This window comes from Phytophthora sojae (genome assembly GCF_000149755.1).
Source record: "Phytophthora sojae unplaced genomic scaffold PHYSOscaffold_4, whole genome shotgun sequence".
In the NCBI taxonomy this organism is placed as follows: Eukaryota; Oomycota; class Peronosporomycetes; order Peronosporales; family Peronosporaceae; genus Phytophthora; species Phytophthora sojae.
The window spans coordinates 7,471,429-7,488,652 of NW_009258118.1; the positions used below are offsets into that span (position 1 = coordinate 7,471,429).

General features: G+C 53.3%; 7 protein-coding genes across 7 annotated transcripts; 2 read left to right on the top strand and 5 right to left on the bottom strand.

The window, feature by feature from the left end:
* Window positions 1–293: 293 nt before the first annotated feature.
* PHYSODRAFT_301444 (hypothetical protein) lies at window positions 294–1,577 on the bottom strand (the record flags this gene model as incomplete). The annotated part of the gene is made up of 1 exon (XM_009529780.1): window positions 294–1,577. One exon carries the CDS (start codon window positions 1,575–1,577, stop codon window positions 294–296), a length of 1,284 nt encoding a protein of 427 aa, XP_009528075.1.
* A 227-nt stretch (window positions 1,578–1,804) lies between these two features.
* PHYSODRAFT_301445 (hypothetical protein) lies at window positions 1,805–3,076 on the bottom strand (the record flags this gene model as incomplete). Its single annotated transcript, XM_009529781.1, has 1 exon — window positions 1,805–3,076. One exon carries the CDS (start codon window positions 3,074–3,076, stop codon window positions 1,805–1,807), a length of 1,272 nt encoding a protein of 423 aa, XP_009528076.1.
* Window positions 3,077–3,605: 529 nt separating this feature from the next.
* PHYSODRAFT_408315 (hypothetical protein) lies at window positions 3,606–4,277 on the bottom strand (the record flags this gene model as incomplete). Its single annotated transcript, XM_009529782.1, has 1 exon — window positions 3,606–4,277. A coding segment is annotated over one exon (672 nt), but the record flags the coding sequence as incomplete, so codon positions are not given.
* Window positions 4,278–4,385: 108 nt separating this feature from the next.
* Window positions 4,386–7,472, bottom strand: PHYSODRAFT_498663 (hypothetical protein; the record flags this gene model as incomplete). The annotated part of the gene is made up of 4 exons (XM_009529783.1): window positions 4,386–4,460; window positions 5,028–6,386; window positions 6,675–6,934; window positions 6,980–7,472. Coding segments are annotated over 4 exons (2,187 nt in total), but the record flags the coding sequence as incomplete, so codon positions are not given.
* An 86-nt stretch (window positions 7,473–7,558) lies between these two features.
* PHYSODRAFT_286146 (hypothetical protein) lies at window positions 7,559–8,873 on the bottom strand. The gene is given in 5 exon segments (XM_009529784.1): window positions 7,559–7,612; window positions 7,623–7,862; window positions 7,925–8,406; window positions 8,465–8,696; window positions 8,847–8,873. 3 exon segments carry the CDS (start codon window positions 8,493–8,495, stop codon window positions 7,647–7,649), a joined length of 729 nt encoding a protein of 242 aa, XP_009528079.1. The 5' UTR covers window positions 8,496–8,696; window positions 8,847–8,873; the 3' UTR covers window positions 7,559–7,612; window positions 7,623–7,646.
* A 5,416-nt stretch (window positions 8,874–14,289) lies between these two features.
* On the top strand, window positions 14,290–16,528 carry PHYSODRAFT_301446 (hypothetical protein; the record flags this gene model as incomplete). The annotated part of the gene is made up of 7 exons (XM_009529785.1): window positions 14,290–14,318; window positions 14,353–14,614; window positions 14,686–14,799; window positions 15,115–15,292; window positions 15,350–15,629; window positions 15,669–16,120; window positions 16,149–16,528. 7 exons carry the CDS (start codon window positions 14,290–14,292, stop codon window positions 16,526–16,528), a joined length of 1,695 nt encoding a protein of 564 aa, XP_009528080.1.
* A 366-nt stretch (window positions 16,529–16,894) lies between these two features.
* On the top strand, window positions 16,895–17,209 carry PHYSODRAFT_498752 (hypothetical protein; the record flags this gene model as incomplete). Its single annotated transcript, XM_009529786.1, has 1 exon — window positions 16,895–17,209. The coding sequence occupies one exon, from the start codon at window positions 16,895–16,897 to the stop codon at window positions 17,207–17,209; it is 315 nt and encodes a 104-aa protein (XP_009528081.1).
* Between the last annotated feature and the right edge of the window lie 15 nt (window positions 17,210–17,224).

Here is a 17,224-nt window from a genome sequence, read left to right on the forward strand (position 1 = left end):
TACGAACAGTAGGAACTCGCAGTCCGCAAACTGCTTGGATAGGCTGGCAGGCGTTGTTCCAATCTCCGTTGTGTACGGACGACTCGGGCGCAGTTTAACCAAAGCTGCTCCAAGCGATCGACAGTCGCCTCCGATGTGTGCTTCGCGCTGGGCATCATCTGGCAAGCACACATGCTGAGACCTTCAAACCGATCCGGCGCTAAACCAGCGGGGCTTCCCTGAAATCAGCGGAGTTGCCTCCTGCCAGCACCGCACTGACTCAGTTGTGTCCAATGTATCTAAAGTTTGTCCAGTTAAATATCCGAAATGTGCTCGGTCATCTGCGCGGGTGTCTCTGAGGGCTGCGTCGTCTCAACAAGCTGTTCCTCTTGCTGTCCGTCTACCGCCCCGTGCTGGCCATCGGCGGCCGTAAGCTCCTGCTGTCCGCCTGCAGTGTCGTGCTGACCATCGATCGCCGCGCGCTGTCCGTCGATCTCCTCTCGCTGGTGCTCCTGTCCGCCGGTTCGTGAAGACTGCTCTCGTCCATCGACTGCAGCAGGTTGATCACCCGGCTTCCGATCTAGATTAGCTTGCTGCTTGGGGAGCCTCTGCTGGTCGTCCGCATTAATCTGGGCATCCTGTTGCTTACTACGCGCAGGACTTGCAGCAGGCACCGCAGCGACCGGTAGTACCGGGTCGACAGCTACTGCCGGCTCAATTGCCTCTTTTTCTGGTTGTCGAAGAGCAGCAGTGGGTTGAGGATCGTCCATGTCAGAGTGCTTCGTCGGAGTTGGAGTGGCGATCGTCTCTTGCTGCCCCACTCCTTGAGCCTTGAGATTAATATCTTGGCTTGGCTCTACGCGTATAGTCGACGGAGTTGCTGCTCGGTCTTCTGGATGATCCATTGTATTAATAATGACTTCCTGATGAGAAGGTTGTTCGCTTTGGTGAGCAGCGACATCTTCTCCTTGATCGTCAGGATGGACTTCGTCTCCCGGGGCGTTATCTGGATGCATGTGCTCATCCTGAAGCTGTGTCTCCTCCTCCGTCTCTGTGTCTGGCTGCTCCAGTGGCTCCGTCGCTTGTGCCTCCTCTGTTTCTGCAGTCGCGGCGACTTCATCCGCAGGCGACTGGGTTTCCAGCTCCGGCAACTCCGTTGGCGGGTCGTCCTGCTCCTGTTCTTGCTGTTGCTGCTGCTGTTCCTCCACGGGTGCAACAGACGCCAACACGGGGGCCGGCGACGCGTCCGCCCTCTTGGCGTCAACAGCCCTGCCGACGCGCACGTGGCCTCTGCCACGCGGCCTCAGCGAGTACACGAAGAAGTTCTGGCTGCTCTGCTCGGAGCCCACCACTCGGCCGATGCTGGCGATGTCGTCCGCGAAGTAGATGGCGCCAAAGTACAGTAGCACGCACAGCAAGAAGCACACGCGCAGCTGCAGCGAGCTGATCTTGCGCGAGCGGTCGCCCGCCGCGTAGCGCTTGGCGTACACCCGCTGCGCGCGAGGGTGCGCCTCATGCAGCGAGTAGCCCGCGCTCGAGGTCGGGATGCGTACGTACTGCGCGTCCGCCACGCCACGCTGCTTGCGGTGGAGCGCCATGTCGCCGAGTAGCGGATAGGAACTGAACCGTTCAGCTGGATTTCAACCTGCGATGGGGAATGCAATCCTGCCGTATGTCATGCTGTTGTCCTCTCGCTGTCCGAATCAGATGTCAACCCACTTCAACCACTTTCCTCGAGTTTACCAACGTAGCAAACGCCGCATGAAGGTGGACACACGCATGTTTTCTAATAACCATTTAGTTTGGACAGCTCCGATCTTCTTACTTACTGGCCGCCCACCGTAGGCGCCACTGTCCCGACGTTCGGAGTGGTCGCGTTGTTCGCTGCTGCCGATCCCTGCAGCCAGCTTGAGAGCACGTCGCCCAGCACGGCGCCGTCCACACTCTTGGCAGTCGCGTAGCCCTCCGACTTGAGCCACACGTGCTGCTCGCTGTCGATGTTGAACCGCGTCACACTCGTCAGCTTCGCGTGCGAGTCGATTATCTGCGTCAGGTTGCCGTAGAACTCGCCCGCGTCCAGCAGCGTCGTGAACGGGTAGCCTGCGATGCCCAGTCGCGCCAGCTCGTAAAACTTGCGCTGTGTGGCGTCTCCGGTGCTGTCGATGAACAACCACTCGCTCTTGGGGGCCTCTTGGATCAGCGCATCGACCATTTCCGTGGCCGTGGCCGTTTTCGCCTTGCATTTCTCCGCCAGTGGCGCAGGGAAGCTGAGGTCCACGTCGCAGCCACCGTAGTAGTTGACAAGCGAGCTTGCGGTCGTCTTGTGCTCAGGGAACACACCAACGTAGCTGTCGGCCAGCACCTGAAACTTTGTCCCCTTTTGCTCGACCTCCCACATTTTGGCGACCTTGGCCGACCAAAGCTGCGCACCGAGTGATCCGGCGCTGTAGCCACCGAGAACTAGCTGCTCCGGGTTGGGAAAGTTCTCAAGAGCCCAGTCCAGCACGGCCTTGGCATTGTTGTAGCCGTTGAGGTGCATGCTGCGGTTCTGTCCGAGGCACTGCTTGTTGCCGAGAGCTTGGTTGTACGGGCTTTCGGAGGCCTCGATTTCCGTGTTGCCGACGAAAAGGTCGCCCGTGCAGTACGGGAGGAAGACAATGTTCCAGTCGTTGAAAGGATTACCAGCAGAGCCGCGAGCCATGATGCCGCTGTTGTCAACCCTCGCGTTCGGCTTGACAAGAGGGCTGGCACCGAGCTGGCACTGCAGCGCAAAGTTGCATGTGAACTTGTCGACGCAGGCGCCGCCACCCTGGAAGTAGAGAAGAACCTTGGACTTGTCCTTCTTCTCGTTAGGGAATACCTGGAAGAAGTACGTGGAGATCGACTCAAACGTCGTCGTGTTGTCCTTGTATTCATCGAAGGCGCAGCGAGTGTCTCCTCCGGGGTAAATGAGGGCGCTGCCATCGCTTGTGGACACAGTTAGCGAGTCGATCCCGCAGTTTTCCGAGGGGCCGAACGTGCAGCTGTTATCGTCGGCAGCGCTGACAACCAACGCGGGGAGAGCCAACAGCGTCGCCAGGAGTCTGGGGAGGAACATGCTTGTCAACGCGTGTCCAGGTGATTTCGAGAATGAACTGGTGCGCTGTCGGCAATGAGGGCAGCTACAAACGCAAGCAATGCGCGCTTTACCAAGCTGTTCCTGGGCACCTAGGCAAGATTTCGTCGAAGATGGGGAAATCGGCTCCTCTTTGCTGGCTCTGGTTTCACCGAACAAGCGAAAACATTACTGCAGCAGATAGTGCACCTGTCTCTTTTGGACGACGCGGATGTTGCTGCCAGGGGGCATGAAGGCCCGAGCAGGGGTTCATACCAGCGCGAGTTTAGCTGGTATCGGGTATCTCGGCCTTCTGACGAAGCTGATATCAGCGATACTGATACTATTTTCCAGGTTCGACTCCCCTAAATAGGGGAGTCGAACCTGGAAAAAAAAGTAAGCCAAGGGATTCCCAATATCTGAGCAAGAAAATGACCAAAAGATAAGCAAACCTGAGCGATACGGGGGTAGTCAGAAATTGCTCAATAAATGTGAGATCGCACTTAGAGAGATACGATGGCCCCTTCCCGGCGAAGGCCACGTCAGAGTACCGTCGCCAGCAGACGTGGTCGCGCCACTGCCGAGTTGGAAGCTGCGGCGTCGTCAATCCGTGAAATACCTTGGCCACAGCGTAACTCGTCCATTTGATACCTTCATCGTTGCTCTTGCTCTCTTCAGTATCACTGCCCTCAAGCGGACCTCCACCGCCAAGACGGAGTTGAATGAGTGAGCGTGTATCCCGCTCGATAGCCTCGATCAGAGACTCGGTCAGCGGCCGCAGCATTTTCTGCAGCAAACGCTCATCCTCGTCACCTTCGACGTCGTCTCCACCGGCTGCAGCATCATCCTTATCGTCGTCGTCTTCGAAGTAACGTACCAGTTTGGTCTCGAGAGCATGGGCCTTATTATCCAGATCTTCTTCGTCTTCCTCATCTTCGCCATCACGCGCGGTTGACGTCGGAGAAGGCGCCGGTAGAGCTGCCGCGTACAGCGCTCCATACAAATGAGCGAGACGAGCAAGCTGGCGCGACTCGAGATGCTCGTGCTTCGCGTACAACAGCTTCGTCCATCGGTCCACGACTTCACTCTTCATCTCGTCAGTCAGTTCAGTCCTCCAGCTCAACTGCAGCTGGAATGCGGGCTGTGACAGCGAAAAGCGCTGGATCTGACCAGTCTGTTGAGCCGCTCGCAATTCTTGAAGCAGCCGACGCTCATTCGTGGCGGCAGCGACCGCAGCAGCATTGGTTTCACCCGCCTGCTGAGCGTCGGAAGCTGCTAACAGGGCTGCAGCTTGGTCTCCATTGCTGTTGGCACCAGTCGTCCGTCCGTACCATTGAGCTACTTCGTGCAGGTGGCAGTCGATAACCCAAGAGCTCAGATACCCGTCCTTACGATGTGTCACGCGTGCATTAGGCAATTCCTTGCGCTGCACCGCTCCGAGCAGTGACTTAACTGTAGATTGCGGTCCCAGTTTCTTCGCTTGAGTGTCCAGCAGCTGCAGTGTACATTGACTCATGCTCAGAGGTTGGAGTGTCACGCGTAAACCCAGCTCGTCGTCCTTCTGACGCTGCGTCTCGAGGGCCAGCAACGTGAGGAACGTCTCGATCGAAGCCGCCTTCAGGTCAAGGTGGCGCTCCAGCCAATCTCGCTCGAGAGACTCCAGCGTCAGGTCACTGCCAGCTCTCTGACCTCTTCCCGAGCACTTCACAGCCACTACATGCTTCTTGCTCGCTGGGGATAAGCTCTCCCGACTCTGGAAGACAAGAGCCATGAGCCTCCGAAGCTGGTCGCGATGTAATGCGGTTGAAAACAGTAACGAGCGGAAGTGCACCGCGTCTTCATTCAGCAGATACAGCAACGCTCGCGCAGACTTGCCGTCACGACCAGCTCGTCCAATCTGCTGCACGTATCCCTCGACAGACGACGGCATGTGGAAGTGCACAACAGCCCGCACATTCTTCTTGTCAATGCCCATACCAAATGCGATAGTAGCCACCACAACGCGCACTCTGCCTCGCGCAAAACCTGTGCGGACCTTTTCCTTCGCCTCAGGCGCCATGCCAGCATGAAACGCCACCACCTTTCCAGCAGTGCGCCAAGCGTTGGGCAATTGTTCACGCAGCAGAGCTGCAAGTTCCTCCGTCTGCCGTTGCTGGTGAACGTACACGATAACACCACCGCCAGCCTTGGAGGACTGTGATGATCCTTTGCTCAACTCGGGGAGGATGTGGATGAGATGCCGCAGTCGCTCATCATTCGACCGGACGGAACGAACTTCCAGCGCCAGATTCTTCCTTTGCCATGGCATCTGCAGCACCATGTCGCTCTCGCTTTCGCCACCTTGATTCTGAAGCTGCCGACGTGAGCGCAATTGATGCAATACATCGTGGACAACACGTCGCGAGGCTGTGGCAGTCACACACAAAACGCACTGGGCGTGGCGGAAGACCTCTGCCAGCCGCAAGTAGCTTGGACGGAAGTGGTGGGACCACTCTGAGACGCAATGCGCTTCGTCGACACACACTAGCGCCAAGCGCGCACGGACCCGCGGCAACGCGAGCAGCGCTTGCATTCCAGCACCCAGCGCCTTCTCCGGCGACAGGAAGATCAGAGAGAGTTTGTCCACCAGCAGATCACGCACAAAAGCCGCATGCTTCGCCTTGGACGAGCCTGAATCCGAGCCGGAGCCGGAAAGACACACGGAGCGAGCCTTCAATGGGGCGGGGAGACTCTCGTACTGGTCGTTCATCAGCGAAATAAGCGGCGAGATCACGAGCGTAATTCCAGGCAAGAAGAGCGCTGGGAATTGATAGCACAGCGACTTGCCTGCACCCGTGGGCAACACAAGGAGAGTGTCCTTACGACGCAGCACCCTTGAGATCGCCCACTGCTGGCCAGGACGAAAGTCAGCGTGCCCAAACACCAGGCGCAGATTGGTGAGCATTGCCTCTCGCTGCTCCTCTGCAGTAGCTTCGATATCCAGAGGAACGCACTCAGTGGCCTCCGCTTCTGCTGCGGATTCAGCAACACCGCCAGAGGAAGAAGAAGCCGTGAAGAGTGTCTGCAGTGCAAGCGGGACGTGGTCGTCTTCCCAGAGGAAGAAGTCGCAGCGACCTTCATCGAATCCCAGCGGGCAGGCGAAGAACTTGCGGCCGTGGTTCTTGTTCTTCTTCTTGACCTCCAAGCTCTGACAGACCAACGCATGATGACACCTCGGCGGTGTCAATGGCTCGGCCTCCTTCTTCGGTTTCGATTTTTCTTGACTAGAGAGACCACGCGCTTTCTCGGCTTTGGCCAGCGCTTCCAGACACTCCTCGGTGAAGTCCACGCCGTCGTCAGCCAGCATCGACTTCTCCTTCTTACTCTGTTGAGTACCGTTCGCATTGACCACCGGAGCGAGGCCTGAAGATTTCTCACCTGTAGCTTCGTCCAGCAGGTTCTCATTACGTGCGCGCAGATACGCCGGTCGCTTCTTGGCGCGCCCAGAGCTGCCCTTGAATCTCTTACGCATGTTCAGCTTGACGAAGTTGTCGCTCACCGCACTTTGGGCGTCCTCGGCCTTCCAGCGCTCAAACTCCGCAGCCTTCCGAGCATCACCCACAGCACCGGAACCCGCGTCGTTGCTGTCAGATGGAGCGTCGAAGTCATCGAGAGTGAACCCACTGTTCCCAGCCGTCGCGAAGCCCCACGCCTCCTCTTCTTTCTCGTCATCACTCGGAGCAGCCTTACGTTTGCCCGACACCTTCGTCACCTCCTTGTCTTTATCTGTCTCTGCATCAACCACCGACAGCCCTAAAGACGACGCATTGGCGCCTGTATCTCCACTGGATAAAACACTGTTGAGCTCCTCCTCGTCGCCTCCTTTCTTGTCCTTCTGCTGCTCCCCGAAGACCTCCTGGAAGACACGATCAAAGCCCGTCTCTTGACGTTCTCTCTCCTGCTGCTTGGCCCGTTCCGCTGCTTCATCTTCAGGCTTCTTAGCTGCTCCACTGCGCCACAATTGCTGGCGCTCCTGTACAGACATGGAGAGGCCTAGTGGACCTCCTTTTCGCTCATTTTTCGGCTTCGGCTGCGTCTTTTTCGCCGCTTTTTCGGGCTCTGAGGGCTTAGTGACCTTCTTGCTTGCATCAGGCTTGACTTTCTTCTTTTTCTTCTTGTCTAGAGCCCGTAGTAGCCACGCAGCGTCGTCTGTGCCGGAGCTAGAGGTCTTTTGAGCTTTGACAGTGGGGTTTGGGGCCTTCCCGGCGCTCCTACGAGGCGCAAATAGAGGTGCAGATGTGCCTGAAGACGCAGAAGATGGTGGTGCTCGAGAGGACAATGGACGATCTGCTGGAGCTGAGGTTGCAGCGCTTGAAGCCCCACCAGGAGCTGCCTGCGCCGGCTGCCGGCGCGGCCACATTTTCGTTCGAAATGGTCCAAAAATGGTGGCGCCAACACCTGCGATTGGTCGAAAACATTAACGTAACGCGTAGCGGCGCCATCGTTGTATATTAGTAACTTTATATTTATTAGGATGAAAAGCAAATTGAAATTGAAGTCGTTTAACCGCAATAGGATCTTACGTGTGGTGCAGTCAGTCCACAGCAGGTGCCATATCCTCGTGCTCTCTCCACTTCTTCTCTATCTCTTTGCGCTTCCACTCCATGCAGTCGCAAAACACCTTCTTGTTCTGTACGTAGATGGATGTTCGCATCTCCAAGCCATCATCCGACACAGCAAAGCCTTCTTTCAAACGCAGCGAGAGAAGTCTTGCGAATCCAGCATTCCACGCGCGCACAACCAAATCGACCTATGGCATCGTAAATAATGTTAGAACAAGTAGTATTCAGCACGTACTCAAACTACTCGTACCTTGTATCTGTTGCCGATTACAAATCCTTCAGATGTGGACTCGACGGAAATTTTTATCGTCGGCACCGCATACGACCGAGCATCAAACCACTCGTGCATTTCTGCAGAAAGAGCAAGACGATTGCTTGGGTCGTTGTCATACTTCTTGTAGCTTGGATACTTCAGGCAATGCTCTCTGGACATCACATGGCAGCTCTGTGCCTTCCCCACCGACCCGAACCACTCTTCACTCTCGATACGCTGGTACTTAAATTCGTCAGTCGCTACGTCAACGATCGAGGTGTTGGACGAGAAAGTCGTCATTGAGACTTGAGGGGACTCGGTATCATCTGGAACATAATGCATGGCAAAGATGCGTCGCAGTTCGCTTAACTCCCGAGAAACTGGGGCCACAGTCGTCGAGATCGTGTGGCCATCGAGTGGGGAAGTTTGCTTGATACCTTCGGTCTGCAGTTCGTTTTCAAATAGCAAAGCATCCCTCTCTGTACAACATCTGTGAGACATCAACCAGCACAGTTCTACAATAACCAAAATGCATACCTTCTTTGAAAAGAACATGGATCCGCAACATCACCTCATCATACCACAGCGCCTTGTCGGTTTCGCCAGCACGAAGGTTGGGATCGTAGTATCCAAGGTATGACCCCGCCAGTCGGTACAGCCTGCAGCGAATCCCTTTCGTGTTCAGCGCGTTGCCAACGGATCCAGTGACAAGCCACAATTCAGTTTGTGCGTGTTCTTGCTCCGGAAGCATCACCAGCACGTGAATCGTTCCGTCGGAGACTGTGGGAAACCTCTCGCAGATCTTGTCCGTTGGATCGTCCAATTCCTCCTTCATGTAGTGACTCTCAACTTCATCGGGCATCTCCCCCTTCCGCATCCGGAGCAGATCCTTCGACCTCAGCCACGCGCCGCCCTCCGTCTTCGCCAGGAAGAGCTTCAGGTCCTTTGCCGGGATGGTAATGTCCTCACTCTCCGCCTTGATCGCCTTCTTCAAGTCTCCAACCGACTGGCCCCCATCGATGTCCACAGGGAACGCGCTTCCCGCCGCACCAACGATCGCACAGAACAGCTTCACCATCTTTTCTCGAGGCGGCCGATTCTGGAATGAGGAAAGGGAGGGAGGGAATTCGCTACCTAGACCCACACGGGCTTTCAGCCAATCACAATAATGGTGTCGTAGAAATGGCGGTGAGGGTGAACTATCCATTGCGGTAAGAAAACCTGGGCATGATTTTCTTTCGAATGAACTGGGGTGCGGGTCTCTAAGCGGAGGCAAACGCCCCGAACAATTTTGCGTTTTTTACGGCTAGGACACACTGCGCCTCAGCAGATATCTGCTGTCTGCACTTGTTATTGTTATTACCATTATCACCACTATTTTGGTGAGTACTATGCCTGTAACGCTTCATATGACTGCACTAGATATTTTAATTCTCATACTAGAGATGCTATAAGAGCATATCCGGCGGTTGGTCTCAAACACGGTTATAATTGATGTTGACAACATCATCATGTTGCTATTGGTATTGATTGCAACTGCCACTGTCGCCGCCACTGCCAGCTACTGCGGCTGCTACTGTCACTGCTACTGGACACTGCCACTGTCACTACCGCTGCTACTGCTACTGCTACCCCATTACTACTTCTATTGCTATACTACTGAAATTCCACTATTGTTAAAGAAATTGCTTTTGATATTGCTAACTGTGGCGGGCGTTACTACTGGTCACTGTTACTAAGTACTGTTTATCCCTACTGCAACTAAAACTACTATTTCACTATTGTTAATGATATCATAGTAATGCTGTCATTGAAGTTGCAAGTTCATATCTCCTGCTATCGCTACTGCGACTGTTTATTATCTGCTGCCACTGCTGGCACTGCCGTTACCGCTGTTATTTGCGCTACAACTACGATATCAGCTATGATAATGACATTTCAATGATATTTCCCCTGCTTTCTTCTTCACGCCGGAGAAAGACTGCCAAAATCCACTTCATGTTTCTATTATATATTGCTGCATAATATCACTGGCCATCTCATGGCTGGCGCAAGCTAAATTTACAAGTAGATGCCGTCTGAACATCGCCGTCCCCACAAGCATTACCGATGATCTTAACTTCTTATCGGTCGTCTAGGCTTTGTATATCACTCTCTTTTTTTCTAAATAGTATATGTGACTTGCATTGCTGCGTAAGTAATATCAATACGAAGTATTAATATTTCTTATTCAGTAAAATGCTATTGGAATTGTTCGCCTGCGTCAAGATCACTGCCCGCTACCACTGCAACTGCCCTACTGTCAATGCCACCGCTACTGCAACCGCTATTAAATAATAGCTTTGCTACTGATGTTGTTATCGCTATTTCTGTTATTAACTTTTTTCTGCTCGCCCCACGACCAGGAAGAAAAACTGTCAAGGTCTACTCCATGGTGCGTGAGTTGTTGCAACTCAGTATGATGTCATCCAACGAGACTTTTTCGCGAACCGCACCTGTTAAGATATCTCTATTTACGAACGAGCAGTTTACACGTCACCGCAGTTATGAAGCTAATTTCGCTTTGTTATGCGTTCATATTGCTCTAGTTAGGTTCTTGCTGCAGCAAACATCACGCCCATCTAATCGGGCACATTTAGGGTTAAAGTGCACCACAATGGCCACGAAGGTGGCTTGTCCGTCTATCAATGAATGTTTCTTCTGTACCTATTGCAGCTCAATATGATGCGACGTCCAGAACACTACATACACTACTGTCGCGCCGTGCGCACCCCGTTTAGCCAACGTCGCACAGCGCCGAAGTTCGCACAGTATGTTGCGTGTGAATTAAACCGCGCATTTTTTGCTTAAGTTTTATTCCAACCCCGTTAAAATCATCGATCGCGCTTCGCTGCTTTATACCGGTAATACCATGATATTTTGGATACTCTAGTTCATATTAAAAAGTACCGAATGTATTAAACTGATGGTCTGACTAAAAATGATGCTGGCTCTAAGCTATCCCCCTCCACGACAAAAAGATATGGACACCACCAAAAGTGGCTGTAACTTTGTCATTTTTTATCGTTTTAAGGTGCGGTTTGGACTAGAGTTGCAGAACACGCTGATAAAGATCTGCACGCGCGCTTTTGCGCTTCATCAGGTAGCTCACATACAAATCACTGGTTCTGCCCAGGTGACAAAACTTATGGACAGCTGATCCAGGTAGAGTGGAGAAATCATGGGTTGCTTTGTCTCCCCATACAAAGTCCAAGTTCGTATCATTTGTAAGGGGTTTTGGTTAATATAGGATTTTGTATGGGGATTAGGTGGCGAATCCGAGAGGGCGAAGCAGGAAGGGCTACGGCTCGGGCGCGCTAGAGCAGTATCCACAGCGCAAACACCCGCAGTAGCGTGCGCGCCCTCGATGGTATTATCGGAGGTGGTGTTGGCGGCCGCTAGGGAGAGCCTAGCGAAGTAAGCACGCGACAGCAGAACATACGCAACACTCATGCTGCGGGTCTCGTATAGCTAGCTTTCATGCCCTCGCAGACAGCTTGGAGAGCGCTCCACTGTCTACGAGTCGACACCTAATGCGCACACACCTACGGACAGACCTTGCATGTTCATGCCCGCGGCCGCCTGCGGCTATGGCGTCGCGGACGAGAGCTATGGTTCACCTAGGCGAGCTCGCAGCACCCCGATCCGAGACCAGAAGGTGTCGGGGGCTAAGTATGCTTTCGCAACGTCGAACTTGAACTTAGAAATAAGCAGCTCATTTCACAAATAAGCCACCTCTGGAGGTGGCTTACTTCGGAAATGAGCAGAAAATTTCCCAAAAAGTAAGCAGAGCAACTCCCAAAAAGTAAGCAAGGTTCGACCCCCCCCCAATATCAATACCATATCAATAAAAGGATACATATATTGATAAAAATAGTATTGTGAAAAACGATTAAAATGTCTTATTGGATTGTTAATCCGCCGATTTAGTGGCTTAATAAGACCGACGACCCCTGATTTGATAAATAAGACCTCCTAATTAGACTGGGGTACCTCGGTTTATACTCAATATTACTACCTAGGACGACTTACAGAGTCAGAGCATATGAGTCGGATTTACATTTGCTATTCGGCCGATTAAGCCAGGGGCGGCTGATTTGCTTACTATTCAGATGGAATGTCCGATGTGCAACCGGCATTCGCTCGTTGTAGGCTAAATCAGCCGTCAGACACAATCGTTGCAGTCGCTCTTGGCTATGTAGTCAAGGCTACAACACTAACATCAGAACTAAGCAGGAAAAGCCGCACGCTATAATGCATGTAACTGAGATATGCAGGCGACGCGTTTAAGCGCGGTGCTGTAGCGAGTCTCGGGCCGAGGGTACATGCATGTTGATCGAAATTGCTAGGCTGCACATAATTACGAGACCCATGAGCGATTTATACTCCAATTATAATTGAGACATCCCCGATTTATTAGTCTTCAAATCCGCTATGAGCGATGTTTAACCGGCTAATTCAACAGGACAAACTAATCGGTTTTCACAATACCTGCAGTAATTTGGCTAATGTCGCCGTCTCCTATTCTTTTGCAGCACTTCCTTGTACTCGGACCAATTAGTCTTCATCAAGCACATCGTCTCCGCCCGGTCGTTATCAAGCTGGGTTCGCAACTCGTTCTCTACATAGTCACTAAGACTGAAACATCGCTCTTGACACACGGTAGATAGTGGTTTGGCGAGACAAATTCTCAAGCTTATTTTCAACCGAAAAGGGATGATCCTTGTGAGTTCTGAGCATGTGCTTCCTGGGGTTAGCAGTCGTCTGTTACCGCATTAAGCATGATCTCCGTCCAGAAGAGGTCGGGTCCGTGCTTTTTGTGTGTGCTGCCCACACGAGACAGATGTGGCTGCTTTTCTTCTTGGAAGTGAGTGTGGCGAAGTGGATCCGCGAAATTTGCAGATCGCGGGGGTCCTCTTGCACACGGCGCCCGAACTGCCGACTAACGGAGGGGGTACTCCGATCTTCCGTGAAGTTGCTGATCCTCACCTTGTGTACCCGTCGGTGGGCTGGATCGCTCTTCGGGTGATCTCGAGAAGACGCGCTTGGAGTTGAGTCTTGGACTGTCTGGTGGACAGCGGGAACTTGTGGCAGCAACGCGGATATGCTTCACGCTGTGCCGGAGTAGTTGTGGCGGTTTCGATCTGGGGTTGTCTAGATCGACACTCGCCGGCCAGGTGTGATCTTGGCCTGGGGTTGCCTTGTGGTCGGTGTGTGACCTTCCTTTCCTTTCACGCTGGGCCAATCTATCCTGGCGTCCGAGGTTCCTTGATCTTGGGGTGTAAGTCGACTTGCGTAGCGTCGGGTGGGCCAAAGTATATCCTGTGCCCGGTATTGCGAAGGCGAAGACCACTTGTGAAGAAGGAGGTAAAATCAACTCTGTTTAAAATGTTAGCTTGTCCTAAGTCCTTGTCATATCGTTCTCCTGCACTCCTGCGCTCGTGCGGTCTGTGCGCGTGCTCTCTAGCTCCCTTGAACGTTGGTAGTGTCGCCGGCTCTCTGCCCGGTGTCTGCGCAATCCGTGCGGTCGAGATCATCACTCTTTCTCCAAGATCGCGTCATCCCCGCCAAGATCGATATCGTCGACTTGGATCGATTACGCCGGGGTTTGGCTCTCAAGCACCTACAGAGATGTTGTTCACCTTGATGTTGCCCCCTTGACCTTCTTGCTGGTTACTATCGTGCCAGACTACGCGTCGCCACGCTTTGCCGATCTTGGTCCACACTGTCGATCTTGGCCATCTTGTTGATCTTGGGTATCCGCGCGAAAATATCTCCATCCACTACACCACATGAGTATTGCACCCAACTGAAGGGATAGGTTAAATGATTTTTGCGACATGAAAGTATCCGTCCGGCGTATAGTGTATAGTTTATTCCCCCCCTCCCTCGCGCCACCCATTTGGAAACAAGCGGCGAATGGTGCACGACCTGCCGGTGAAAGCGGTGGCGCGCGCCGCGCCGGAGCGCCGTCCGCCAGGCAGCGCGCAGGGTTAGCGGCGACGACGGCAGTGATTCTTCCTACTGCCCCCCAGCAGACATCGGCAGTGAACAAGAGTGGGAAGACTCAGCGAGCTCGGCGAGCAGCCACGCGTCGCAGCCAAAGTAAGGCCGGACTGAAGCCTTAGGGCATCCGCGTACTCCGCGCGTTGCTGACGAAGAGGAGCCATAGGTCGCCCCCCCCCCCCCCCCCCCCCCCTCTATCGAAACGCGAGTTTGGCTCGTGGGGGGAGCTGGAGGTCTGATATCTTGTAGATAAATGCTTGCGTCCAAGTCGTGAACAACGACGCCGAGGTTCTTGAGTTTGTTGTTCGGTTTACTACATGGTGACTGTACCACAACCACGGGTTAAGTGAGCACACGTTCGGCCAGTACCCACGCAATAGGAACGCGTTGGAGCCGGAGGTGCTTTCCACAGTGGACACGCTCCGTAAGGCTGGTGCCTCGAAGAAACGAATCCAGCAGTACATTCACGAGAACTCCGTATGCACCCCCACCAACCAGGACGTGCACAACCTCGTGAGACGACTGGAAAAGCGTGAACACACCGCCTCTACCAGCGCAAAGTGGCTCAAGCAGTGGGTGCAAGAATTCTCGGAAGAAAGTGGCAATGTTGCAGGAATTTTTGTTGACTCCGTACAAAATAAGGTATGAGCTTGTTTGGGGATGTATTGATTGATCATGTGTTAATCTAACCTATCCGTTGTATTTGCTTGTAGAATATCGCTACCTGCATTACCCTCCAAACGGCGCACATGCGTCAATTATTTGACTTTCTCCCTGAAGTATGGATGATTGATGCCACCCATGGAACCAATTCCTCCAAGTACAAGGTCTTCTCGATTATGGCTCACGACGCATTCGGCAAAGGGCAGTTCGTTCAGCATGCCGTGGCGCAAAACGAGCGGCTGCCGACGTTGCTAACAGCGCTAGAGGAGTTCAAGCGCAACAATCCGACCTGGACTCGGATTCGGTGTATCCTTATCGACAAGGATTTTACCGAGATCTCAGTGGTGAAGATGGCTTTTCCCGACGCGGTGCTGCTACTTTGCCAGTTTCACGTCATCAAGTATCTCCGAGAGGAGATTGCTTCAGCAGAATATGGATTCAACGCGTGGCAGAAGCAGCAGCTACAAGGCTTGGTACAGCTTCTCGTCTACGCGAAGACGGAGCGAGAGTACAAGCGATTGCGGGACTATATGCATTACATCATGGGAATTGGTCGTCGAAGTGCGTCTGGTCGTACCGAGTTGGGTCCGGGTAGTTCTGAGTTGGGCGCTGGTGGTGCTGAGTTGGGTGCTGGCAGTGCTGAGTTGGAGTCTGATGGTGCTTAATTGAACGCGGAGCTGGGGGCTGGCCGTGCGGAGTCGGGTGCCGATGCAGAAAGCAATGATGATGCTCCGCAGCATCCATTTGAGGCGTACTTCGTGAAAAACTGGGACAAGTGTCGGAGTATGTGGTGTGCTTTCGAGCGTCAGAACGCTGTCACGCTCGCTAACAACACAAAAAACCGGATTGAGGCATCGTGGAAGCAACTCAAAGATCTGGTGGACTCATTCATGGAAGTTGATGAGTGTATTGTTTCGATTATGTACTACCGAGCCCAGGAGGAGAAGAAGTTGATGGACAGCTTGTTCAAGCTTTCCGTTGTGCACGACCCCAAGTATGACCGCGAAATTCAGTTGCTTTCGAACTAGATCAGCTCGCATGCGTGTGAGCTCATCTATGAGCAGTATGTGTTTGCGACTACACGGGGCAAGTACAAGTACAAGGAGGCGGTCCCTGGTGTCTTTTTGGTGCAATACGTATCGGACGAAGAGGACGCGCTCGATGAACCAACGAGTAAATACTCGGTGATGAAGCGTGACTGGACGTGCTCGTGCATGTTCATGACGTCACGGCTGCTCCCATGCCGCCATGTCTTCTATCTTCGGAAGGCTCTCGGCTTTGAGAGCATCATTCATACCCAACTGCTACACCCGAGGTGGTTGCTGACGACGCTGCGCTCAAGCACCGACGCACCCCAGTTGCCTGGGGCACCTCTTGCTGTTTCTAGTGTTCTGCCGGAGCCCAGGGCAAGTTGGAACTCGAATCGAAAGTTCCGGGAGACTAATGCAGTCGCCTCTACCATTAGCGAGCAGCTGAGCGGCCTGGGTATGCGAGTACAGGACGGCGATGAAAGTTCTTCAAGATGTGGCCAAGCGTTTCAAGCACGGTGAATATACGGCAATATCCAGGATGACGGACGTGGCTGAACCTGCAGATGCTCTGCAATTTACGGAGCTACCGGCTGAGCACCACGTTGCGCAAGATCTTGACGTGTCTTCCTCCGCTAGTGTGCAGACCACCCAGTTGGGTATGGATGGATCACCGCTGGGTACGGATAGATCCCAACTGGGGTCATATGGGTCACAGCTGGGGTCAGATGGGTTCCAGTTGGTCTCTGAAGAAAATCCGACAAACCCAGACGGCCTCGACACCTCCGAAGAAGTCAATTCTAGCCAAGCCGAGAGCACCTTACCTGTGGCGGTTGCACCTCCAGTTCAAGCCAAGAAGAAATAACAACATGCAGTGGCTCTTCGCGAAGCAACAGGTGACTTTGGCTTGAAAGCCCACCCAAACAGCGAGGACGACCCAAGCAGAAGACACGAGCAGTAAAGGCAAAGAGAAGCGAGAATGCTGCCAGGGTCGAAGAGGATGTCAACATGCACGAAAATGGCCTCAGCCTGGTTCAGCGTACGAGCTACTGGAAGACAACCCGACGTTCAACTCGACTCATGAAAAACTACTGCAATTCAAGTTGTTTGTTTTCGTGAGCAAGCAGAAACCCCCTATTGCTCATGAAATTACAAAGCTACCCACGAACAAGCCGTTGATGAGACAGAAGAGATTGTGCGCATGTTCTCCAAGGACCTGATCAAGAAGTGCATGGCGAATGTGTCGGCCTACCAGCGGAAGCATCCCGGTGTTCGCGAACTTGACATCGCGCTTGAGATCCTCGGTGTTGGGGTGTTTGCTAATTCTACTATCGCACTCATGAAGAAATGGCACCGGGCGTGTGACGTCCTGAAGCAGATCGAGAAGACGTTGAAATGGTTGAAGCAGCTAGAATTTTCTCGCCTCGCCAATCCGAGCTTTGCTGTTGAAGAAGACCCTGAGCTTCCGGAAAAGCTGAGAGCCATTGAAATTCTATCTACCGAGGTACACTCATTATCTCTGTTATTTTCCATGGTTATTTACTGACTATTGTGGTGAATT